This window comes from Acomys russatus, chromosome 8, assembly GCF_903995435.1.
Source record: "Acomys russatus chromosome 8, mAcoRus1.1, whole genome shotgun sequence".
NCBI classification, from domain to species: Eukaryota; Metazoa; Chordata; class Mammalia; order Rodentia; family Muridae; genus Acomys; species Acomys russatus.
In genome coordinates, this window is record NC_067144.1 from 10,264,635 (window position 1) to 10,291,406 (window position 26,772).

The 26,772-nt window shown below is 41.2% G+C and overlaps 1 protein-coding gene across 1 annotated transcript in view; it reads left to right on the plus strand.

Annotated features, from left to right (window-relative positions):
- Positions 1-26,772, plus strand: part of Tprg1 (tumor protein p63 regulated 1) — a 130,568-nt gene that overhangs the window by 27,111 nt on the left and 76,685 nt on the right. Inside the window, exons 2-3 of the mRNA XM_051150788.1 lie at positions 5,052-5,296; positions 15,480-15,571. Of these exons, the coding sequence (XP_051006745.1) occupies positions 5,060-5,296; positions 15,480-15,571 (329 nt within the window). The 5' untranslated portion in view covers positions 5,052-5,059. The remainder of the gene's footprint in view (positions 1-5,051; positions 5,297-15,479; positions 15,572-26,772) is intronic.

A 26,772-nucleotide genomic window follows, 5' to 3' on the forward strand; every position in this document is an offset into this window, starting at 1 on the left:
AGGCCCATGGAAGACAAAGGGTGTATGAGATGAGGGCTGTGGCTTCCTGTTCTGGTTCAAGAAGCTGCATGACCTTGAGCCAAGCCCTTCATCTTAGTAGTTCTGTGCCAGGGTTTACAAAATGAAAGAGATGGATTGGATTATAATCCTTTGGTTATAATTTATGCCCTATGTGATCCTGAAATATTAGAAAAAGCCACAGAGAGATGATTGAAGTCTTGTATAGAGACAATTATACTTAGACAGAGATCTAGAAGTAATTTGTCTGCATATCATATGCATATATATATACATATGTACACGCACATATACATATATATGGGAAATTCACTCTGATTTTTCAAACTGAGAGATTCAGAACTTTTATTATCTATCCATAAGAAAAGTAGCATATTCTTTGGATACTGCCTGAGAATCATTCCTATATGTATTTATCTAGTTATAGAAATAGCAGTGAAGTTGCTTAATCTTTAGAATTCTCTCTTAATCCTACTCCTTCAATGAATCTCAATCATCTTTATTCAAAGGCAATAGCTGCTTTACATTTTTTTTTTTTAAATAGGGAGCCATGCTCCCTATTCTTATGCTGCTGCTTTTGGGATGATATTTTTCACGTCTGTATAGCATCAGTTGGGTATACATAGGCATCTTTCACCGTTGCTAGGTGTTCAGGTAGTTCCACCCAGAATAAACAAGCAATATTGTAAACCTTTCTTAAGTGAGATCTTCATTATCCAAACTCCAAGAATGAGGAGATTTGGCCACACCATATCTTTTCTTTTTTTAAGCCCAGGTATTTACCTCCTTACAGCATTGTCCTGTTTCTACTCAAGGACTAGCGGTTGAGATAAATTTGTTAAGACCTCTCATGGACCGATAATCCTTTCCAGGTCTAAGTGGCTCCTAGTAGATTCATTGCCTGGCAGAATTAGTGCCACAGAAGCAATGGGTTGTTTGATTTAGGCAGTACTTGTTACAGGTATCAACTTATGTGCTCTTGGTGTCTCAGTGTATTCAGGTTTCTAAGCAGAGATGAGAGGATGTTTTCCATTGACTTGGTGATTTTCAGAGCTGAGGGCTGAGGAACCAAAGGGGACGCTTAGCTAGATGCCTGCCCTCCTCTACCAGGAGTAGGGAAGTTGTTGAAGACTTTAATTTCCTGTCCTTGGAGACGTCCTCACAGTGGTTGCTCAGCACTCCGATTCCAATCAGGAAGGCTGGCTCAGCTTCCATGGCTTATGGCTGTAAGAATGCAAATGGAGCTGAGAGTTTCCTCAGTTCCTGGATCTCAGACAGTTCCATCATCTCAGAGTGCTGCCTTCCCAAAGTGTTTCCAGAGAAGACAGCCTGAGGGAGAGGAAGTGGTGCTAATTAAATCCACCCTCTGTTTTCCAGGCACAGGAGCCTCGAGCAGATGTCTGTTGTTAGTGTGTTCACGGATTGAGCAAACACAGAAGCAGGCTTCCCTTCCCAGGGACACAAACCTCCCTCCATGGGAACTCTGGAAATGATTTCCTTCTAACACCCACTGTCAAGGAGGTGGCCAACCTACACACAGGAGTACAGAACAGCTAGGCAGCCAAAGTTTGCCTATCTGTTTGTCTCTGTCTCTGTCTGTCTGTCTGTCTGTCTGTCTCTCTGTCTCTCTGTCTCTTTCTGTCATTGTCTCTGTCTCTCGCTCTCTCCTGCTTCTTCATACGTTTTATTCCCACAGGCCAATTGTGTACCTACCTTTAAAACATTACCTGAATATTCAAGGAAGGCCTTCCCATTACTGTTATGATGGGCAAGCTGGATCCAAAAGCATGTCCATAAGTACTGCCAAGGATGCCTTAGGTGGCCCCTCCCTATTTTGTGTCCTCAGAAGGATGTATATGGAGTAATCAAGACTGTCAGGGTTACAAGAGCTGCATAAGGCAATCCAGGAGTTTAACCAACTGCATTTCCTACTGAGTTCAAGCCCCTCAGAGTGACATCCAGAGTTGCCAGAGACAGTTCTGTTTACTCCTGCCATCCTGACATAAGTGCCGATAGCATCACCTGTGCCAAAGGACACACGTAGATTTAGGCAATGCACTTGTGTTACTTCAAGTGGAGAAATGTGAACAAAGTCTATTTACCTCCAACAGGCATCAACATCTGACCAAGAAATAATCTGTCCAAGTCTACTTACTACCTTAGTGGAGCTTGCTGGAATTACTTACAGTAGCATACGCATGGTTTTTTTTTCCCCCCTAAATGGGAGCATAGTTGACTCAAAGGCTGCTGCCTCATCAAAGCCCACCCAAGGATGAAAGCACAGCCCTGAAGCCCTCTCTCTTTCTCTATACAACTTGCAGGTTGCTTGGCTGGCTGGAGAGTCCCCCCCTCCAGCCGCCGCTGTTATTACTGCTTATAAAACCTTGGCTAGGAGCTTTGTGACTCCTGTAACTTGCTTAGCTTCCTCTTCAGCCTTGGAAACCGTTGTGTGAGCTTCTCTCTTCCCTCCCACAGACAATGTTTCAATTAGGAGAAAAAGGATCTTTACAACACTGTGATCATGCTATTTTTACCTCTATTGAATGTTCTAGCTTGTCTCCATTTTAAGGGTGAAAATATGCTGGCAAACCAGGCTTCTCCCCACTTTCTGGCGTTCCGCAAGAACCGAGGACATGGAATTAAAGCTGCCTTTTAGCTGATTAAGAGCAGAGGCAGCTCAGATAGTAAGACGTCATTCCTAATGGTGAACCTAGGCACGAAGCCTGCTTCTAGGACACATTAGCAGCTGGCCTCCTGTAGGGATGATTGCATGACTGGACAAAGCACCCAGGCGAAGGCAATGTCCTCGGATGGCTTTCTCGTTCTGCTAGAAAACCGAACACTAGACCAAACAGACTTTTTTTTTTTAAAACTGGGTCTTCATGACCTTTCTATTTTGTGCTTAGAGTGTGATACGACTTTCTCACGTACTCTGGTGCCTCACATTTGACCATGTCCCCTGGAGGGGGAGACCTGGTGGCACTCAGAGGAAGGACAGCAAGTAGCCAAGAAGAGACTTGATACCCTATGAGAATATATAGGGAGACGTAATCTCCCTCAGGAACAGTCATAGGGGAGGGGAATAATGGGAAAATGGGGGGGGGGAGGAATGGGAGGATACAAGGGATGGGATAAACATTGAGATGTAACAAGAATAAATTAATAAAAAAAAAGAAGTAAAAAACAAAACAAAACAAAATAAAAAACTTTACAAAAAGAAATCAATTTCTTGTTTTTGTTTAAATGCTGAATGATTATTTTGGTAGCACCCAGAGATACAGAAAGTGAAAACAAGAGTCTCCCACAACACCACCACGAAGAGAGAGCTACTTCTAACACTTTAGTTTTTCTTTTGGTTTCAAATATTGGCCACCCATGTACAAATACACAAACAAAAATACACGTGTAATATTTTCTTCTTTTCCCTATGAATGATTTTAAGAAAATTGAACAATATAATTCATGCACAATAACTTTCATTTTCTGTAAAATATAATTTGTGCATCTTTCTATGATGAAGTATATATTCATATTTTAACAGCTGCACTGAATTTGACTCTCGGGCATACATTTCATTTGTTCAATTCTCTACTAGTGAATGATACTTAGTTTTATTTTAATTACTTGGTATTAAATGCAAGTATGTGTGAATGCTTAATGTTGCTATTTATTAACACAGTAGGCCTCTATTAGACATAATGGGGTTATGGAAGAACTTATGGACTTGGTTTTTGCTGGTTTGTTTGGTTTGGTTTGGCTTTTCGAGACCGCATTTCTCGGTGTAGACTTGGCTGTCCTGGACTCACTTTGTAGACCAGGCTGGCCTCGAACTCCCAGAGATCCACCTACCTCTGCCTCCCGAGTGCTAGGATTAAAGGCGTGCACCACCACTGCCTGGAGAACTTATGTACTTAAAACACAAGGTTACTAAGTATGTATGTGTGTGTTTGTCTTTGGACACTTTCCTAAATCATTTCCTTAAAGTAAGATGTTAGAATTGGAGCATTTGATTTGAAAAACATTTCAGTTGCAGGTGGGTTATGTCCTGGCTTAGTCAGTGCTCTGCTGCTGGGAAGAGACACCATGGCCATGGCAATTTCTTTAAAAGGAAGCATTTAATTGGGGCTTTCTTACAGTTTCAGAGGTCTAGGCCATTCTCATCATGGTGGACAACATGGGGCCATACAGGCTCACATGGTGTTGGAGAAGTAGCTAAGAGTTCTACATCAGATCCACGGAAACCAGGAAGAGAGGGACACTGGGCTTGGCTTAGACTTTTTTTTTTTTTTTCGAGACAGGGTTTCTCTGTGTAGCCTTGGCTGTCCTGGACTCGCTTTGTAGACCAGGCTGGCCTTGAACTCACAGCGATCCGCCTACCTCTGCCTCCCGAGTGCTGGGATTAAAGGCATGTGCCACCATGCCCGGCATTGGCTTAGACTTTTGAAACCTCAAAACTCACTCCTCAGTGTCACCCTTCCTCCAATGAGGCCATGCCTACTCCAACAAGGACACACCTCAGGTATTGCCACTCCCTGGTGACCAAGCATTCAACTATAGGAGCCTATGGGGGCATCTTTTTCATACCACACATGGCCTCGTACCCATCCCTGGAGCTGATTAGGGAACACATCTTCATCCCTCTGCACTCTTAAAAAAACAAACCAGACCTGGAAGAGTTTTAGACAAAAATGCCAGGAAATCACAATGAAGAATCACCTGGCAGTGTTTTCATGCTAGGTCTCCCTAGCTCTGTTTATGTTCTGATATTAAAATTGAGGGAATGGAGTGATTCGCAGGTTCTTTTTCTCTGACCAAAGAGTCTCTACTTCTCCTCTACTGTGAAGGCCCTGCATATGGCAGCATTTAGGTATCTGTGCTCCGGCACTGTCCACTGGTGCCTCGGTTTCCCATCGGGGGGCGGCGGAGGGGGAGATCTGGTGCTCCTCATAACCTGCTTTTCCATAGCCAGGATCCAAGTGGCATGTTTTGTCATCGGATGAAAAGAGTGTTTCTTTGTTTCTGTTTGTTTTAAGCTAGAGAAATGGCAACGATTGGGAGCTTTGAGGGGTTCCAGCCCGTGTCTCTGAAGCGGGAGGAAGATGACCAACCCTTCGAGAATGACCACGTGTCCACGGAGGAGGAGGAGGTGGAGGAGGAAGACCTGGGCAAGGACCGAGGACCAAGGCAGATCTCAAGACAGCAGAGTGTGACTAAATCGACACTTTACCCTAATCCTTACCACCAGCCCTATGTTTCGAGGAAGTACTTTGCTACTCGGGTAAAAATCCTGATTTTGAATTCTACTCAAAATTTCTTTTGAAACCTTACTGCCCTCTCTGTACCACACGCTGCCAAGGGTTACACGCTTTACACATCTCTTCTAATAGTCGCTATGATCCTCATGTAGTTGTCTTTATCTCCATTGTATGGATGAAGGGTGTAGCTTTCAGACAAGCCAGACCAATCTGGGTTTTTTTTATCTCTCAGATGGCATCAAGGAGATATAGTTTCTGTAGCCTCTATGTGTTTGGGCTTCAGTCCGGCAGGGATGCAAAAAGAACCTGTAACACAATAACTAGAAGGTAGAGCTATGAACTCATTATTTCCTTGAGAAAGTCATAGACTGTGAAGTGGAAAGTGCTACTGAGGCTGAGCCGAATCTCAGGATGGATGCCAGGATGCTGACGTTACCATGGGAGCAAGAGTTTGGAACTGAAACTCTGTTTGCAGGCACTGTGCGCAGCTCAGAATTCTCACCTGAGCAATGGAGCCAGAAATGTAAATGGACAGGGCTTGTATACCAGGTGTAAAAAGCTACTGTAATAAATTTCTAACATTGGGATCAAGTAGAAAGTACTTCCTGGGTTTCTTACTTCTTTGTTGATTTTTTTTGTACTTACTGATCTTTTGTGGTCCTCCACAGTTCTTATTAACATAGTAGCCATAACATGTTGGAGGAAAAACATGGACATGTGAACCATGACAACGGTTTTCATGCATATATGGGACACCTTTTCTGTTGAAAAATAAATTTTTCTCTCCCCTCCCCCCCCCCCCCCGCCCCTGCCCATGCTTGGGAGTATTGTATACCAAGGCAGAGGCCATTTTTTGGAAGTTGATTCTCAGCTTCCAGTTTGGTCTGGAGACGGGGCCCTTCTTGTGGGGCTCGCCTCTACCCTGGTGCATACTCCAGCTTCTGGCCAGTTCTCCCATCCCCACCTCCCAACAGAAATGCTGGAGTTACATGTGTGCCCCACAGTACTGAGGTTTTTGTGTGGTTTCTGGAGATCACACTCAGGTTCTCTGATTTGGGTAGCACTTTTAACTGATTGGTCATCTCTCTGGCTCTTCAAAATGTATTTTCCAGCTCCATATCACAAAGTAGTGGAGGTTAAGAGTTTGAGATGGTTTACAAAGTGGAATGAATTCTTATTTGGTGGCTCTAAATATATACCTTTGTTTAAGATAAAGTTCTAGCTACAGCAACTGAATGCGTGAGTGCGTATGCATATGTGTGTATTTAAACATTATGTAGACTCCTATGTGCAAGGCACTTTGGTAGGTGCTATGTTATCTGCGCTTGAGTGAGTGTTTTCGCATATGTCAAGCATATGGTCTGTTTTCCAAAATATGTGAACTTTATTGAATATGCAAAGTTAAGTTGAGATGGAGCTGCAAAGGAAATGTAAGCAGCCTTTGGAGTCTTATGATCTAGAAATGGATGATGCCAGAATTTGAGGAGAAAGCACAGAGCAGTGATGCGGAGTAAGGGCCTGGTGGCTGGGGCTAGTGCAGCTATGAAAGCAAGATAAAAGGCTTATGCAGCAATTTTTACACTGCTTGTGATGGCAGGAGTGCTGAAGTTGGCACAGGTAGAGCAGTCGGCTCTCTACAGTAGGAGCAGAGAATATCTTCATGGCAGAACTGAATTTTTTCTTGACTCTGTAGAACACATGGGGGTGGTGGGGTGGGGGAGGACTGACCTCTGCCACGCAATATAGTCTTACTGGCAAGTCACTTTAAAAGCTGTGCCTTTGCCAGTGAACCAGGGATAGGGGAATCTCAGGGATGATGTCAGGCTGTAATGAATGGATATGTTGGTCTTCCTGCTACTGCTTGCTAGCAAATGAGCCGGGACAGGGATTTGCTTGACTGGGCTGTAGTGCATAGCTACTTGAATTGATCTCCACCAAGTAAAACAATCGATTTCACGTCTGCCTTTTGGAATATGAATATGAATATGAATATGAATATGAATATGAATATGAATGTCTCTGTGGCTAACTCTTATTTGGTCACATACAGGGAAAGCAAGGCTAGACCATGGAGCTCCTCTTTAGATGAATGGACACAGCCCCAAAGCTACTACATGTGCCATTAGATATCTATAACTACTTAACAAGACTGTGGCCTTATATGACACCATGAGGCAGTCAGCAGGCAGAGAGAGAGAGAGAGAGAGAGAGAGAGAGAGAGAGAGAGAGAGAGAGAGAGAGAGAGAGAGAGGGAGGGAGGGAGAGAGAGATATGACTCTTTAGTTAAAAGCACTTATTGTTCTTTCAGAAATTCTAGGTTTGGTTCCCAGCACACATATGGAGGCTCACAACCACCTGTAACTCCAGTTCCTGGAGATCAGACAACTTCTCTGATTCCCACAGGCAGTAGACACTCACATAGTTCATTTAAACACATGCAGGCAAAATGCTTACATAGGTAAGATAAAAATGACACTTTTTAAAAGAGTGGCCAAGTTTTAAGTGAATGAAATTACCTAAGCCACACAGTGGTACAAGAGCTTCAGCTAGGTACTTCAAGTCCAGTGTTCTTCTTGGATAAAAGTTATCATTTATATAAATATTTACATGATGGTACCATATTTATCCAACCTATAGAAAGCAAACCCAAATTCTCAAGAGCTTCTGAGCATGACTGTCTTTTATAGGAGTTAGTCCAGCGAGTACCTGAGGATGCTTGGTGGACTATGAGCGTGAGAGTCCAAGGGCATCCTGCTTCCCTTCAGACCAGACTGTTGTGTCGGTATAATAAATATGCTCTAACTAGAGGGAGGACAACAAAAACACAGTTGTCATGAAGCATCCATTGGCATTCTATGCAGATCAGGTTTTAAAGTTTTTAATTTATTCTTTTATAATTTCATATAAAAGCGCAATGCATTTAGAGTATATCAACCCTCTAACTTTCCCCTCCAAGACCCCATACATGCACCACAAAATTTCACTTCTTCCTCCTTTTATGCTTGCCTTCCATTTTTCTTCTACTTTTACAATCCACTGAGTCCAGTTAATGTTGCCTGTATACACACAGTGTAGAGCACCTACCATCCAGCGGAGTACTAGCAACCTACCGTGGACCACATTGCTGAACAAGACTGACTTTCCCTTTTCTAGTAGCCCTCAAAGGCTCATAGCACCTCATCTATGGATGGGGCTTTGAGAGACCCTTCTTTTTCCATGCTAGAGTGTTGCTCAGTTTGATCCTGTGTAGGTCGTGTTTAGGCAGCCACAGTTGCTATGATTCATTAGTGCAATGGTCCTTACATGTCCCAACGATATAATTTTGAAACACTCATCCTGATTTTATGGTTCTTTGTTTTGGCACTCCCTCAACTGCAATGTTTAATGAGCTTTGCATGTAAGAGGAATATGATACATGTGTCCCATTTACTATTTTTTTTATTTACCACCATCTACTGCATTAAAATGTCTGTCTGAGGGATGAGAGCTGTATTACTTTATTACCACAAAAATTAATATTTAGGAGACAGATTGGTTTAACAAAGTAGTATTTTTAGGGCCTTTAACATACCCACCCATGAGTTCTTTGCCATGTTTACAGGCATGAGCTTCCTCCTGTTAAACAGGTCTTAAATTTGACTGAGAAGCTGTTGGTTATCGTTATAACGTTTATGCCACTGTTGTCCCCACTGCATAGTTCAGTCATTATTGTAGCTCACAAGGTTCACAGGTGTGTAAGACTATTGATGGATTGTCTTCTCTATACAAAGCATCTTCTATCTCTATGAAACCTACCCAACAAAGAGGAAGTTTTAAGGTGAGTGTCAGCTTGGTTTCTCCATGACCTATGACCAAAGTGTATGATGCCTTTAGCAATAAGTAGGATCTTACCATCAAGTTCTTGGGTGACAAAGAGCAATAAAATCAACCTGTGCTATTTTATAGGTCTCTGGCACACCCCTAACTAACATTTCAGTGGGAAATATTCCATACTTAGTAGAGGCATGTTCATCTGATTACCTATAAATTCTGGGGTGAACATTAACCCAAGAAACATTTTTTAAATAAACAAGAGAATGATCTAGTTTTATTAGCTTGCAAATCAAATCCAAGATGGTGTGGTTGTTAAGAAGATGGAAGTGTGTGTGTGTGTGTGTGTGTGTGTGTGTGTGTGTGTGTGTGTGAGAGAGAGAGAGAGAGAGAGAGAGAGAGAGAGAGAGAGAGAGAGAGAGAGAGAGAGGCTCAATTTCTTCACCTGAAAAGTATAAATAAAATGCAAGTGTTGTATAGAGACCCCTAAATGAGCTAACTTCGTCAATATTCATTTATAAACATTTCAAACATTGTTATTTTCAGTACCTCCTCTCTCTTATTTCTGCTTACATTCACGATTCTATAAATGATAATACAAACAGCAACAAGGTGCCTGTTACCTCAACATTATCTCTAGGGTGAGTTATAAATGTTGACACAAGGGTGTGTAGCAGAGAGAAGGCTGCTTGACTTTATCAAAGAATAATTAAGTAAGTCCACAACACTTGCAGTTTCAGATGTGTGAGAGTCATCATAAAGTGATGACTTCTTAGATCTGAAGTGAGATCTCAGATGTCATGGTCCAGCTGGTGAACAAATTGGATTCTGCATTTCTGTAAACGTTCTGCCAATGCTGATGTGCTCTTGCTGTTCGACTTACTCATTTTCAATAGCACAATAGTGAGTGAGATTTGACTGCCCAAGAGTGTATTAAACAGAAAACTTGGGGCTAGGACTAGTTTCCTAGCTATCTATTTATAGTACTATGATTCCATGCCATAATCACAGACAAATAGACTTATTCTAGGCCAAGAATTTCAAGTATATGCATTGCAAATTTGAAAAAAACACTGAGTGAGTGGAAGAATTTGTTGCTGAAGTATTTTATTAGAAGACTTTATGGTCATCATCCAAGAAGCAGTTTGTTGATAAAAAAAAAATTAGAAAATGTAGTTATGCAACATGAAAATCACAGTAATGTCACAGTTGAATATTAACTAAAAAGTTACTTACATGTGCTCTTATACACTTGCGAGTGGTTTTCTTTTTGATATATATATATGTATCATATATATATATACATACACATATATATAATTTCTGTATGCAATTAAAGTATATATGTTAAGTATTGCTTCATATGGCCACAATAGTTTTTGTGACATTTTTTATTAGTGCCGTAGTATTGTACAATGGGATACAATGTGTTTAACTTTAGCTGGATATTGAGGATGTTTTCTATTCATATCATTGATCTGGGAAAGAAATGTAATCATTGGCTTTCTGTGCTAGCAAAACACAGTTTTTCAGTGCCAGGGCTATAAGGAGGAGAACAATCAATTCTGTGAGTTTCAAGAGGGATGATTTTCAAAGAATGACTGGGCATGGAAATACGAAATCTTGAACAAACACATGGTAATTTTAGCCTCATCGTATCATCTGTTATATCACATGCCTAAGTACCAGATCATAAAATAAGTTATTAGCCTCTTAACCCCCTTCTGTGGTTTGCTGATCATTATCATTTTGTATTATTACATAAAAAAATTACTCTGCCTTTCTGACTTAGTTTAGGCACATTTTTCTCAGGACAGTGGGACCTGGAAATATTCAGTGAATGTCCTAAGGTACCTGAATTAAGTGTTACTTGTCCAAGGTTAGCCAGCACCCTGAGGATCTTGCCAGGCCTGGGGAGATTACCTGCAATGCAGGAGTCCTGATACTGCCATTGTGCTACCTGTGACCTTCGGACATGAATGAGAAGTCCCAGAAGTGAGAGTCTAACACACTTGCTCTTAGTCCATTTGCAACCTTTTTTTTTTTTTTTTTTTTTTTTTTTTTTAGCATATCTGCTATTATTGCTTAGACATACCTAAAAAAAGGCCCTCATGCCTTCTCCAAACAAAAGTATCCCTCAAGGCTAATAACTTGAGGTATATTATGATAATCATCCTAGTTATGGAGACTGATGTGCAAAAGCAACTTCTTATGAAAAGAACAATGCTTAGCCCACAGGGAGAAAGATATTTTTAAACTCCCTGTAGGGCTCTGTATTTGCAGATACCTTATCAGAAAGTTGAAAGCGATTTGAGATGGAGAATTATCTCTAAATTTATACTAGAGAATGTAAATTATATACAAACTAATGGGACTAAGACTATTTGATCTTTTAATATTTAATTAATGGTTCCCCGTGGCCTTTTTATAGCCTGTGTTCTATTGTGAGCAGCGAGACTTTAATAAGCAGCTCCAGGACTTCCCATTGTGCCATTGCTTCCATGACACTAATTTGGCTTTCATACTCTCTCTCTCTTTTCCTCTTCTCTTGCTAGAGGGTTCCCAGTGACTTGCCCTCACATTGGGAACAAATACATTTATTAGTTTTATTGTTATTGCCTGTGTGCTCTTCCATTTAGTTTAAAAAATAAACATCGCGCTGGGCAAGAGGTTGTTCTGCTTCCATTGTGTTGAAACTCCTTGAGGAGTGTCGTAAAGATGATTTATTCTTTTGTGAGAGCAGAAGCACAGCAATGATGCGATGAGGTGAATTTTCACTTTTTTTTTTTTACAAGGAAATGCGCGTTTGCTTTGCCTTTACAGATCATGACCGATTTCGAGCTCATTCTCTTACTTATGTGTTCATTGCAAAACAGCCTCTATCTAGCCATCATAGAAGCTACAGAAGAAATCTGAGAGACAGTCTCCAAGAGCAGTTCTTCCTGAACTACTGCTTCTTTCTGCATGCACAGGGAGCTTCCTACATAGAAAATGTTAACAAAGCCAAGGCCATTGTTTGGGCCTTGACTTTGGGTCAAACTAGTCTATATCATGGAAGTGCAAGGGGCCAGATAGGCAAGTCTTTGGAATTTCCCCAAGAAGGTGTGCTGTGCCTGGAACAACTCGGGGCTAAAAATGGAAGAGACAATAGAGTCACTATGTGGTGAAAGATGACGTACTTGATCATGGTCTCCTGTTTGCCTTTGACTGCAGTCTTAGAGCTAAGGGCTTGTTTGCACTAAGCATTTGATCCTTGAATTCTAGTATGGCTATTTCCATCTTATTTAACATAAACAATAATGAGAATGATGGGAAAGCCTGTCATTATTCAGAGTTTGTTACTGTTTAATGTACAGGGGTCTCGTAGAATCTCCCAATAGTTAAGTTACAGTAATTACTATCATAGAAATCTAATAAATGAACTAAGGAACAATGCCAAGACGACTTACCATGGTTTCCAGATAACCATTAGGAGGAGTGGGATAGACCTCGCTATCTAAGATGCAAAGTGCCCTTAGATTTTAAAATGTTTTTCTAAGTTATTAGATTTAAATTGATTAGATTTTTAAAAAGTTAAAAAAAAAGCTAATTAACTACCAATAATAAAAGATAAGGAAGCACAGTTCTCTGTTGGGGTGCATTTTGTTCTATATTGTCAAGGGGTCTGAACAATGCTCATACTGAAAAAAAAAAGAACGGTGCAGACAAAATCATTGACAGAGCTGTAGAGACAATCAGAGCTTTCCATAAATAACACACGTTTAGCGCTTTGCTCTTGAAAAGGTGTATAGAAAAACAGCACTCTCACAGTCTATTTGCATGTCATGTTTTCCCACCCTGAGGAAACTAACATTAATGTATTTCATAGACCTTTTCATGGTTACTTTAGCTGTGTGTCACCAAACAAGAATATGCTTATTCCACGTATTTCTGCATAAGGAAGGTGGCCTACCTTATCCTCTCCTGCTTTACTTTTTCTTTTTCGTTTACCAGTCTACTTTATTACTCCTAAACCTTCACTGTGTGAGGTTACCCAAACATATCCCATAACACAGCGCCCTCTTGATCTGCATTTGTATTTATCCCTCATTTATTGCTCTCTACAAACAAGGCGGCAAAGAGTTCTTCACCCCATGGCATTTTGCATACGTGCACGAATTTCTGAAGTATAACTTCACAGAGGTATATCAAGATCAAATATAGATCATTCTTCAGTTGGATAGATTTTGCAGTTGCTTTTGGTATGGAAGATACTAAGGCTTCAAATTTTTATACATTATTATAGTCATCTCCACGTACTTTTTGTGAACTGGTTGACATAAAAACATTCAACAAAATGCTTATTTTAGGACTATATGATTACTCGCCAATTCTACTTTCTTTTTTCTTTTTTCTGAAAAGTATTAGTTTCACTACTGAGTTATATTTGTGAAGCTAAAATTATGTAAAGAAATTGTGAGAAAAATACCAATGTTGAGTCATCAAAGAGCACATTATATTTCAGAAAACTTCGAGAAGTGGGCCCGGAAGAGTCAGGATGTCTCACAGAAGTTATAAGGTTGAGCAAAGGGAGAACTGCTAGGAGATTACAGAAGTTTCCCTCCAGGGTAGACTGGCTGCCTACAGTGCCACTGGAAATGAGTGACATCAGTAGACACTTCTCTGGTAGTAGGGAGGGCATATTTGAACGAAACCCCAGAAGCTGATGATTTTATTACATATGGCCTTTGGTGAGTACGAAGTGCCGGTGTCAGCTTTTTGACCAGCCTTTCTCAGTCCAGTAGTTGACTGTCCAACTCAAGAAGCAACTGGCTAATATGATGGAACCAGAATCGTTGGCTATAAAAGCAATGACTGCATTTTCTTGAAGGCATATGCAACTTATGGCCATCAGTGTGGGCCAGAATGTTCGCTTTAGTTCAGTCTGTTAGCCAGGAAATCCAAGCGATAAACTAAAATCGCAGAGCTGATTATGGACAACTCTGTCACTCACCTCTCTTTAGGTGACATGGATGGTTTGGCCTGGTCAGAAGGAAGCAAAAAGCAGGTGTGGGGATGAATTAATTAGGTACCTCAGACTCTGAACCAGTGACATATCCTGCATCTGAAGCACCATCACTCTGTTCTTATCTAGATTCCCCTATAAGAGAGCATATATTCTTAAAAACTCCTGATGTACTTATATGCTTATCCACCAAGTTTCTGAAATAACTGGTCTAGTATGTATCCTAGGTCAGGATTTTTTTTAAAGTTGCCTGATGATTATGCTATACAGTAAAGCATTGAGAATAACTGCTTAGAATGTATGGTTGTCACAAGTCCATGTCAATGAAGTCTATTGTCACGAGTATAGTCTTCACCCCAACAGCATCACCTGGATACATGTTAGAAATACAGTGTCAGGTCCCAACCGAAGCAAACTGAATAAGAAACTGGAAATGGTCCTAAAATGTTTCACTATGGCTTTTGCGTACACTGAAGTTGAAGAACCCTAGAACTAGGGAAGGCATGCATTTACTAGAGAAGGGGCCAATCAGTTTCTGCACAGAGCTAGGCCCACAAGTGGGAACACTTGTGTTGTGAAAATTAAGAACCTGAGGAGACCAAGAAGGCTTGTGGAGTCTGAAGCACCAACCAAAGACCGTGAACTGGACCTAGGCCCCCTATACATATATAACCCATATATAATTTGGTCTTCATGTGGATTCCCTATAAGGAAAGCAAGGGCTGTCTCTGACATGGGCTCTGCTGCTGCTTTTCATCACTTCCCACTGGCTAGGCTGCCTCGTTAGGCCATCATGGCAGAGGATGTGCTCAGTCCTGATGCAACTTGATGTGCTGGGTTGGGTTGGTGTGCGTATGGGGACTTCCATTTTCTCATGACTAGGGGAGGGGGATGGGGGAAGGGGGAGGGAGGGTGGGACCAGGAGGAGAGGAGGGAGGGGGGCTATGATCAGGTGTAAAGTGAATAAAAAAAACTGAGGGGAGACAGTTGAGCGACTGAGTCAACCACACTGATGGTCAGAGAATTGGAAGAAAGCTACTTTTTACATTTTACCAACATGTGCTCTTGGAATTTGAGAAGATCATATGTATTGTTGTTGTTGTAAGCTACTTTGAACTTCCTGTTAAGCCTATTTCTCTGGAAAGAATGCTCTTAAAACAGCTATTTTCACTTCAGTGAGAAAGTATAGGATTTGAGAAGATAGGACCAGGCTAACATTAAAGGTCAAGTTCTCTGCCAGACAGTGAATACAATATACAAATATAAGAACAACTCTTTGTTGCCTGGAGGATGAGTATGAGGATGAGGAGGAGGAGTGACTATTCTAACTAATCATAAGTGCAGAGTGTTTTCTCTCCTCTCTAAGCAAAATGATTTCTTCTTCCACTCAGCCCGGGGCCATTGAGACTGCTGTGGAAGACTTGAGAGGCCACGTAGCACAGACTTCTGGAGAGACTGTTCAAGGGTTCTGGCTCCTGACACAGTGAGTATATGGCAGTGTGAAGGGAAGTGGACATTAGCTTCTTGATGCCACTGGAACAGATAGGGAGGTAAGCATGCCATAGACTCTCTTCTGGGTCTTGTATGTGCTGATCTCTTGACTTTTTCAACTAGAAATCGGTTTTCCTTAGCTGGTTAGGCAGATTTGACGCCAGCTTTCTGGACTGGTACTCCCATCCAGCCAGTACTGCAGCCATAGCTCAGGTCTGTGTCACGGAGTAGTGTCCTAGATACCTGGCTCTGGTCTCTCTCCACTACAAGCATGCTATCTGTAACTACATTGGGCGGTTGGTCATTTCATTCTAGGAGCAGTGGAAAGGAAGAGCAAGAAAAAGTACAGATGACATCTTATATATAGTCTGAGCTCTAGGTAGAGTACAGACAGCAGTACTAGGGAAGTCATGTAGAGTAGGGAAGGCAGGCCACTGGTGAGAGTTAGGACAAGAACCAAGTGAACACACAGACTTTATTGCTTGTGGAACACCATCCTTCACCTTTAAGACTTCCTTTAGCAGAAAGGGCTTCCCTTGTGAACACTGCCATGCCGATGATTGTCTTCCTACCCCATCCTAGAAATTACACTGCCTGTGACCTTTCACACACCGAGTGATATCGATTAAAAAGCAAAAGGGAATGTTTGTCTATGGGACCCCGATATTACACGGAGATGTGTTTCAAACAGCTACCTCCATTCTTGATGGCTCAGTGAACACTGCATGCACTGTTGGGATAAGCATTTCAGTAACCCAGGGGTCATTTCGGCTGAAGGAAGAAATGTCTCCTTGTTTCCCCTGGAACAAAGCAGCTTCTCTTGCTGAGTTTCCAGAAGAATATCGTTGAAGGCTTAACCATCTAGGCTGACAAAATGGAATCCGCAAAAGCAGGAAGGAGAAACAAAGCATTTTACCATTTTACACCGTTCTTTCAAACAGCTTCCGAGAACAGAATGAAACACTAACTCTTTTTTATGTTTCTAATCGTTGTGTCTTTATTTATAATATGAGACTAAAATTCATATCTGAAGTGGTTTTGAGAGGACAAAATAAGATGATACTGTAAAATTCTTGAAGAAATTCCTCCTGATTTTCATTCTTCTTGTCTCCATCTTTCTTCCACTTTCTCCTTCATTCATTTATATCCTATGCATATCCATAATCTCTGAGTTATCACTAAGGAAAAGAATGCCTATCATTTAAAGGTTTTACGAATTCATCTGGATAAATCTACAATAGGACAAGCCATGCTTGACCTATGAAATGAAAAACTTGCTTTTGGTAGGGAAGGTAGGCACTTGGATTCTGGAGAACTTGAATTTGGCACCACAGTAAAACTACAGCAATACTTACGAAGCTGGCAAACACTACAGACCATAATTTAATTTCATAGTCCATCACTATGTGGGTTGCCTAAACTTAAGGCAATGATGGAAAACTCAGGTGGGCCCTGCTTTTACCATTAGCATCGTGACAATGTAGTACTAGTCTGCCATTCAGTTCAGAGAGGCTATGTTTTCCCCAGTGGCAAGTGGAAAAGTTTGCATATAAAATTTTAGAAATGTCTTGAAGGTGGACGCTGTGTGTTTGCAGGGCCTGTTCTGGGCTTGTGGCTGAGACAGCCTTTCCTGGTTCTCCCCAATCTTGCCTATGTTGAAAGGTAAGAAAACTTCTGCCTTGGTCCTGTACTAGCCTGTTGTGCCCTCTATCACAGAAGATTAGCATGTTGCTACTGCAGGAGAGAAATACTAAGAACTGTGTTGTTTATCACAGGGCTTTTATTGAAGGATGCGTTTGGAGTTGGGATCTGAGACTGATAGCTGTCTTATCTAGGCTTTGTGGATCTTTGCACACCATTGTCTGTAAGAAAAGTCATCAGCAACTCTTGGTTTGGACCTAGGAAACTGGTGGATTGACTAGGTCACTGTTCAGAAGGCAATCTAGTCATACTTCATTGAAGTTCTGTAAGAAACAGCTTACAACTCCTTTAGGTCCTTCCCTAAATATTGTCATTAATCATTTATAAAACTAAGGACAATTTTGGGGGAAAATGTGTCTAGGGTGTCCACACAGGAAGGTTGGGTAGGTCATTCTGCATATAGATGCACCCACTGGGATGCAGAACTGGGAATGAGCCTAGCTTGACAGTTTCTTGTAGGAGGGCTTCTATATAAATCAAAGGGAATAAAAATGTGTTAGCAAGACTGTCTTCCACATTAATTCCAGTGAGTCTCTTATGATAATCTGAACTGATATGGATTTAGTATTCAGTAACACTAGAAATACAAGTTGAAGGCTTTTGGGAAGAGGAAGTAGACAACGGCCAGAGAAGCTGAGATGCTGAACTGTAGAGGGGGCCATAAAATCCATTTAGATCCCAGATTTGCTAAAATTTCACAAGTACTTGAGGCAGACTGTTAAGATCCAGGCTCTCAGCCATCCTTTTAAGGGGATTTTTATGCCTATACAGTTGTAAAGATGTTTCAACATTTCTCTTCCCATTCTCCTTCTTGGCCCTTCTTTAAAAAAAAAAAAAAAAGGCAGGGGACGTTTTAAAAACTTGCGTACATCCTTTCAGAAGAGCTCCATTAAGCCGACACCATGAACATCTTGACACTCCTTGGTGTCTCAGAAAGTGTGGCACCACACTAGTGGAGACTCTTCAGTGCAGTGTACTCCGTGACTACAGTGATGTGAGAGGCTGAGGAGATGAGCCCTTTCCTCCACACGCAAGTGTGGACGGTGCAAGAGACTGTTCTCATTCCTAAATAAGAAGACCCACTAATCGCGGCAGAGGCCAAGCAATTCTCCCTCTTCACATTTGTGAAAAACATTTAGAATACACTTCATTGCCTGCTTTTCCCCCATCCTATGCAGTTGTTATCTCAGGTCTTTGGTATGATAAGTATATGAAATCTAATGAACTTTCTGTGTCAGGCACCCAGATGGTAGAGCATGTGTGAAATTAAACCACACCTCTACTGTCTGAAGTGAATGAGTGACTATAAAATAGAAATACTTGGGTATGGGTCCTGTTTTCTAGTTCCTGTAAGAGTAGATGCACAAAAACAAATAAGGTTTATTTTTTACGTTTTTTTTTTTTTTTTTTTTTGAGACAGGGTCTTATATGCAGCCAATGATAAACTTGAAACAATAATGGTATTGTCATTATTGTACCAAAATAAATACAGGGGAACTGGCTGGCTTGATTTTAATCCTCCTGCTTCCACTTTTGGAGAGCTGGAATGCCAGGTATGTACTTCTATACTTAGCTTAATCTTTTTTTTTTTCCCCCTCAACTAATAGATTTGATTCAGTATGTTGTTTAGTCTATTAGAAATTTAATCTCACGGAAGAAACACATCCACTGTCAATTTTTGTAATATGTTAATCGAGCTAGTCTTTGTGTATGTTGCTAAGGATGGCTATATTTTAATAATTACACTTAATTGAACACTTAAAATGTAGCACACATTGTGTGATAAGTGCTGTCCTTGCATTTGCCAATGAAAAGATGTAATCCATGTAATTTTGAGGTACTGCTCTCAGCATTTTCCTCACATTGTTCCTAGATATCATGTAGCTTTTAAAAGCCACTTGGATGCTTAGCTTATTTATTTATTTATTTATTTATATTTTTTAGCCATTTCTTTCAAACCACAAGTGGGTGCAAGGATTAAGCACCTATTTTTTTTTTTTTTTTTTTTTTTTTTTTAAACATCAAAGCCCTGAGCCAAGGACGCTGGTAAAGAAAGCCTTTGACTGGAAGGACATTGAAACATTGCACTATTTGAAAAACCAAAACCAAAAAAAAACCCAAAAAACCAAAAAACATTCAGGGACATTTCTGCAGCCTTTAAAAGTGTTCTTCCTGTAGGTTTCACAGTAACAGTCCAAACAAAGGAAGCCTCTTCCGTGTAAGATAAGGAGTTCAGGCTCAGAAGAGGACCCTAGTGTGGTGGTTTGAATAGGTATGGCCCCCATAGACTCATGTTGGCCCATAGGATGTGAGCGGTGCTATTAGAAGGTGTGGCCTTGTTGGAGTAAGAGTGACCTTATTGCAGAACGTGTGTCATTCTTAGAAGCTGGAGACTGTCCAGTGTGTCCCAGTCTTCTTGATCCTGTGGATCAAGATGTAAAGCTCTCAGCTCTTCCAGGACCATGTCTGCCCACATGCTGTTATGTTTCCTGGCATAACAAGAATGGACTAAACCTCTGAACTCTAAGACAGCCCCAATTAACTGTTTTTCTTTAGAAAAGTTGCCATGGTCATGATGTCTCTTCAGAGCAATGAAACCCTAACTAAGACACTTAGCATTATAGTAGAGTTAAGGTTCATTCTGCCATGGCTTTGGCTAAAATACTCTCTATGTGTACCTTGGCGTTGTTGGGAAGCCTCGTGATGGGCAGGGATCACTTCTTTCATATGTAGCATCCCTTCAAGCACCCATCATGGCTCCTCCAGCAGAGATGTGGTTGAAATAATGAGAATTCTTTGGTTGGTTAAGTGAAGGTGTGCAGGTCATCTCTGTTGACTTACAAGTTTTCTCAGACTAGCTCCCCCGGGGTCTTTAAATCAAACCCAGGCAGGAGGGCCGTTGAGATGACCCAGCAGTAATGTGCTTGACGCAAAGCCTAGCTACACGAGTTCAATCTAAGAACTCACACAGTGGGCAGAAAACCAACTCCTGCAAGGTGTCCTTGGACCCCCACATACAGACTGTGGTACATCTTCAGGTGTTCGTGCTCATGCATGTGCACGTGATAAACAAAAACAAAGGGTTTTGAATAAACATCGAGGCAAAGCAACGGTAGCCAGAGGGACAAGGGTATGATGAGAACAGGTGAGCAGATGCCCTGTTTTTCCCAACATTCCACTCTCCGGGCCATGCCCATGAGCAGAACTGCAAGGCAAGTGGCCTCCTTCATACCTGCTCTGCTCAAGCAGTCAGCAAGGGCAGGACCATGTGAACTGCTGGCTTTCTTTTATGGGTGAAGAAATCCAGAGATTAAATGACCTGTTCAAGAGCAACCACTTATTAAAGGTCAGAGGAGAGTCTGACTTGGTGACCACACTCTCCTCGGCCTTGCTGTCTTTCCATTATGCTGCTCTTTGTGCTTTTAGTGATTTCTCACTCCTCGGACACAAAGATCACTGCAGTTTAAATTGGTTAAATGATCTTTGTGCTGGTGTCTGGGTTCTTTGTTGATTGTCTTTTGTTTGCAGGGAAGGAGGTCAGGGGTTCAGTGGGCAGGATGAGAGACCTCTTCGTCTTTCCCTCTGCACACCGTTCTCTGCGCGTGCTGTTCATTTGACTTTATTTAGTCTTTGCCCAGAAACAACTGAAATAGTCAAATGCCTGGAGGGGATGGTGAGTGATGCTGATGGAGGAGAGCCAGCCACACTTCCATCTTGTCACAGTCTAATTATGTTATAAGGATTACAAAATGGCCCTGTGATGGCAAATACAGCTAACAGCCATTAAAGGGGAAAAAAGACTAGAAAACTGGAAATTGTTGATTTCTAATCCTTTATGATCACAAGCCACTAAAGAATAGAAAAGCTATGTCAGGTCCCATTCTAGGCTGCTTCTTTTGTTCAGCACTGTTCGCTTTCCGTACACTTGAGTGGACTTGAGACTTCTGTTGTCAAATCTGTGGCCCAGAGGTCAGTAGCATTTGCATCACTAGAAGCTTGATAGCAACGTGACCCTCAAGTCTAACCTTAGACCTACCACTGAACCTGAACTTGCATGTTTACGGGATTCTCATGCACATTAACTCTGGGAAGCCTAGGTCTCTGTCCAGAGATCAGGTGCTCACTCCATCTCTACCTCCCATTATCCCCCTTAGAAGTCAATTTTCACATCTTCTCATACTCCTGATGTTATGCTTTGGCCTCGAAACTGTACTCACCTGGTTTCCTCTTTTGCATGTTTCTTCCATGTAGCAGCCTACAGTTTTGCTGCTGTTCTGGCTAGACTTATGTCAACTTGACACAAGCTGTTGTCATCTGGAGAGGACGGAACCTCAATGGAGAAAGTGTCTTCGTAAGATTGGTCTGTGGGCCAGTCTGTAGAGCATTTTCTTAATCAGTGATTGATGGGGGAGGGTCCAGCCCATTGTGTGTGGTGCCACCCCTGGGCTAGTGGTACTGGGTCTTATAAGAAAGCTGACTGAGCAAACAATGTTGAGCATGCCATGTTAAGCAACCCAGTAAGCAGCATCCCTCCATGGCCTCTGCATTAGCTTCTGTCTCCAGGTTTTTGCTCTGTTTGAGTTCCTGTCTTGACTTCCTTTGATGATGAACAGTGATGTAGAAGTGTAAACAGAATAAACCCTTTCCTCTCCAGCTTGTTTTTGGTCCTGGTGCTTCATAGCAGCAAAAGAAACCCTCACTAAGAACTGTCCATTTGGAGACGTCAAGTCCATAGAACAGTTCCGTATTAAGTCAACCAGAATAATCTCATCCCCTTTCCTTGCACTCACTTTCCATCATGCAGTTCCACTCACTGTGCACACCATGGAGACAGCACTGTGGTGCACACTTAGGAGAGTGAATGCTCCCTGGTATGGCTCAGAACCCACCTAACTGAATGCTGATAGAGTCCTCCCCTGGGTCCATGGCGGACCTCTCTCCAAGTCTCTAGGCCTCCAAGCAACTGAAGCCTAGAAGACTTGACTTGTCCTTGGGTGAAGGCAATGAAGCTGAAAAGCACCTCAAATCTATCAAGATCTTAATGACCTGTGGCAGGACTCTGGCAGTAACAAAAGCGCCTCTGTTGCCAGAATCCATTTGTCCTGGTGGGTGTTTTCAACAGCCACTTAATTAGACACATTACTTTTCTCTATAAATTCTCCGTGGTGGCGACCTCATCCAGATAGCTAATGTTCCCTGAGTGACCTGCATTATAGGACAGTGAGAGCATTTAGTTACTGCAGTCACAACTGAACTTGAGAGTGTTTGATTTCCCAAGACTGCAACCAATTAGGGAGAGCTCAGAAAAGAGCCAGGAGGCAAAAGAAGTCTGATGCTTCTAAGTGTTTAGCTCAGTCACTTCTTAGCTATCCTACGTGGCTGTATGCTTCTCTTGTGTTCACTGCATCTCAGCTTTATCATTTCTAAAAGGAAGATGTTACAAAGGCCATTTCGAGGATTAAGTTACCTGGATAAGTTCAATGCTAACAACTTTTGTTGCATGTCCCATATAAAAGTTCTATTTTTTATTTTTATTTACTAATATTCTCTCATTTATACATCGACTTATCTATTTGCTGAGCCCTTTCATTAGTGAGACTCTTCCTTAACTGCTGAAGAGCAGCAGCATGCAAGAAAAGGTCCCCAGCTTTTCGGAGCTCTCAGTCCTCTGAGAGAGAAGGACAGATAATGAAGTCACACCAGAATATGACATACACTGGAATAAGTCCCACACGCGATTCTATGGCAACCCACTGGAGGCCACTGCTTTGAGTAAATGGAATGGCCAAGAATAAAGAAGGAGCAAAGATTTTTTTAAAAAATGACAGGAAATAAAGAACAATGTTCCTGAAAAATGAAGAGATCATGTACAAAGTACAGAGATAAGTTCTGGAAATCAGGATCGGTTCCATGAATGTCCAGGTTAGACCACACCACACTGAGAGAGCCTGGGACAAGCTGGAGAAACAGAAAGGACCCAGAGAGCAAAAGACTTCTGAGGGCTCGTCTAAGCAGGTGAACTGTCTCTTCTTGAGCAGCCATACACTGGCTACTCACAAGCCATTTCTAACCTGTCTCTTTATTAGACAGGATGTGTACTCCCAGGACTGCAAGTGCCTTGCCCGTCTCCACTCCTTCACTGTCCCCTCCCCACCCTCCTGATGCAATAATGATTTAAAGTCATCTTTTACCTACTTATGAGAGCCAATTATACATAGCTTCCTACAACATGGTCTGTGACCTCTCCGAGGTACCTTTGCACCAGTTGTGGTTATCATTTATAATAAAACCATGACATTATTATTTGAGCTGGTTTGATGTGTATATTGCTGGTATGTTTCTTTCATTAGTGAGCATATCAAGCAATTCTCTCCCCCCCCCAATTTTATCAAATAGGGTGTTGGCATTACTGGGAACACATTTGTCTCTGAAAATAATTGACCAAAAATTAAGTTTACTTAAACTTAATTATGATTATTTAGAAACCTACCAATACAACTTTCCTGAAAAAAAGTTTTCAATTGCTATTGATGTTCTTAACACTTAGGAGACATCACAATTGCTATTTTTAAAAGTATCATTGTTTCCACTGGGTCCAGTGGACGTTACAAATGTCTTGTCATAGGAAAGACAGGGTGAATAAGGGAACAATAAGCAATGTAAAAAATTTTTTTAAAGAACAAGAAGAAGAAGAAGACTCTGCTCACTGTGGTCTATTCAGCAAGTGTAATCTGACTTTCCAAGATCTATCTATTTATTTATCTATCTATCTATCTCATAGAATTGATATTTAAGACTTAATATATATTTAATATTTAATAATAATTTAAAATTATAAATTTAAAACTTGGAGTTCTGAGTAAAGAAAATGATGAGACAAAGAGGGTTATAATAGGTAGTGAATAAATCCAACTCACTAAGAAGACATAGCTATCTAAATATGTGTGGAGCAAACAGCAGAACTGAGACTATGTGGACTAGAAATTAATAGGACTAAAAGCAGAGACAATCCATGAGTACAGATAGAAATCTCAACATTCTCTCGATAATTGATTCAATTGGGCAGAAAATTAGCAAGATTTAAAACAACTGGATAAGCAATGGTGATCAGAGCCTTACCAACATTTTGTAGATTAATCAATGTGATGGAACACACATTCTTCTCAAGAATACATATAGCACATGCTGTGGCGCACCAAATCCTGAGCCACAAAAGAAATGCAACCTAATTCAAAAGAAGTAAAATATCAGCTAGACTGTTTTCTGCCTGTATCAATTGGAGGAGAAATTAGGACCAGAAAGATTTACAGGACAATATTTGAATGCTTGGAAGCCAATTAATGTACTTTAGAGTCATCAGGACATTGCGTTGAATGGAAACACAGCATGTGCCTTATGGGTGGAATGATGTGAAATGGCCACAAGGGTAGTCACGACCCATCAGGAGTTGTACCCAAACTAGACAAGAGAAGGAACCATCAGGTCCATCAAGAGAAGGACCCAGCAGGCCCATCAAGAGAAGGACCCACATCAACTGAAAAGGCCTCAGATCTGTGACCTAAGCTCCCACTTCAGTGAACTCTAAGTGGAAGAGGAGCAAGTACAAAGCCAGAAGACAAACGGAAACAATGGAGACTGCAGCCGAAATCAGTTTTTAAAAACTACAGAGAGAATTAATTAAATAAAAGGCAGTTTTTTAGAAGGATCAATCAAACTGCCAGCTTCTGATAGGATGAAAAATAAGAGGGGATTACTAACACCATCAGTGAAACAGTGGGTGGGTGCAGCTGGGGGATGGGCAGGTGGAAGGAGGGGGCTTGGGTATGGCGGTGTGCCAACATGGGACTTCCAAACAATAAAGAAATAGAAAGGAATCACAGCTCATAACTCTACCATGTAAGCTTATTAACTTATATTTTTAACTTAAAAAAAAATCACATAAACCACAAAAGCTCAATGAACACAAAATAGAAACTTCGGGGGGGGGGGAGATAGTTCTGTAACAATTAAGAAACTTAATTTTTAATTAGAAATCTTCCCCCAAAGAAATGTCAAGGCCCAGATGTCCTCATCTTCCCCTGAGAATTGTCTTAATTGTTCACACAAAAAAGTGAAAACCAGCTGGGTGTCGCATGCCTATAATCCTAGCACCCAGGGAGGCAGAGTCTTACATTCCTGCATCAGAATTAACTTGGTCATATTGTATAATCAGTAAGTTCTTTAATTTGGCCTGTAACTATTTTTATTGATAAATTTTGTATCTAGATACATCAAGCACATTGGCCTATGGTATTAATTTTGTTCTTATCTTGATTGGGTACAAAAATGTTTGGCTCCACAGGATGGGCTGCTAGTTTTCCATCCAGTTCTAGTTAGAAGAACATTAGCATTAGCTATTTAAAGATATGATAGGGACTCAGCAGTGCATTTATCTGGTTCTGGGATTTTACCTCTTGGGGATCCCCTTAATACTTCTTCAATCACATTACTGGGTATAGGGCTCTTTATATTGTCTATATCATCTAGGTTTAATTTACTATATAATGTGAGTCCATTCCAATTTACTGGAATATGAATTTTCAAAGTATACATAGCTATTCTTGGTTGCTAACTTGACTACCCATGGAACTAACTAAACCCCAAGTGCCTGGGTAATACCAGTGAACGACTTTTTCCTTACGAAATCATTTGAAGTGGGAAGACAAACCCTTTGTCTGGGTCACACCCCCTGGTGGCAGCGTATATGAAGGACATGGAAGAAGGACACCTTTGCTCTTTGTCTGCTCATTAATGCTTATCCTTTATATGCCTCTAGGGAAGAGCAGGATTTCGCCACATATGGCCTGTCCGTGTGATTGTATCCATCCTGAACTCATGAGAACTTTACTCATGACCTTTCTGAACCTTCAGAGTATAAGCTGCCTGTTGCATGAGGCTTTGGTTCATCTCATGTATCAGCTCCATCCTTTCAGATCGTATCACCTCTAGAGTAGTGACAGCCATCACACTTGGCTATTTTTTTTTCATTAGATTTTTTGTTGGTTTTGTTTTGTTTTGTTTTGAGACAAAGTTGTCCTGGAACTCACACTGTAGACCACGCTGGCCTTGAACTCATAGAGATCTGCTTGCTTCTGCCTCCCAAGTGCTGGGATCAAAGGCATGTGCCACCACTACCCAGCTATTTTGTTTGTTGTTTCTGCTTGAATGTAATGCATGCTTGGTACTGTCTTCAATTATTAATATTCTTTCTCCTATTTTATCTAGTCTTAATGTTTGTTTTCACTATACTTTTTATAGTTAACTATGCTTTTTATTATCAGCATTTCCATATTTTAAAAAATCTTCAGTTGCTCTTTCTTTCTTTTTTTTTAATTGGTAAATCAAGCTTTCTCTTCGGCTTGTGACCCTCCCCACTGCATGCAGATGGAGAAAAGAGGAGGTAGCAATAACAAAAACAAGTTTGGCAGTATCGAGTTGTAGTAAAAAGGCAAC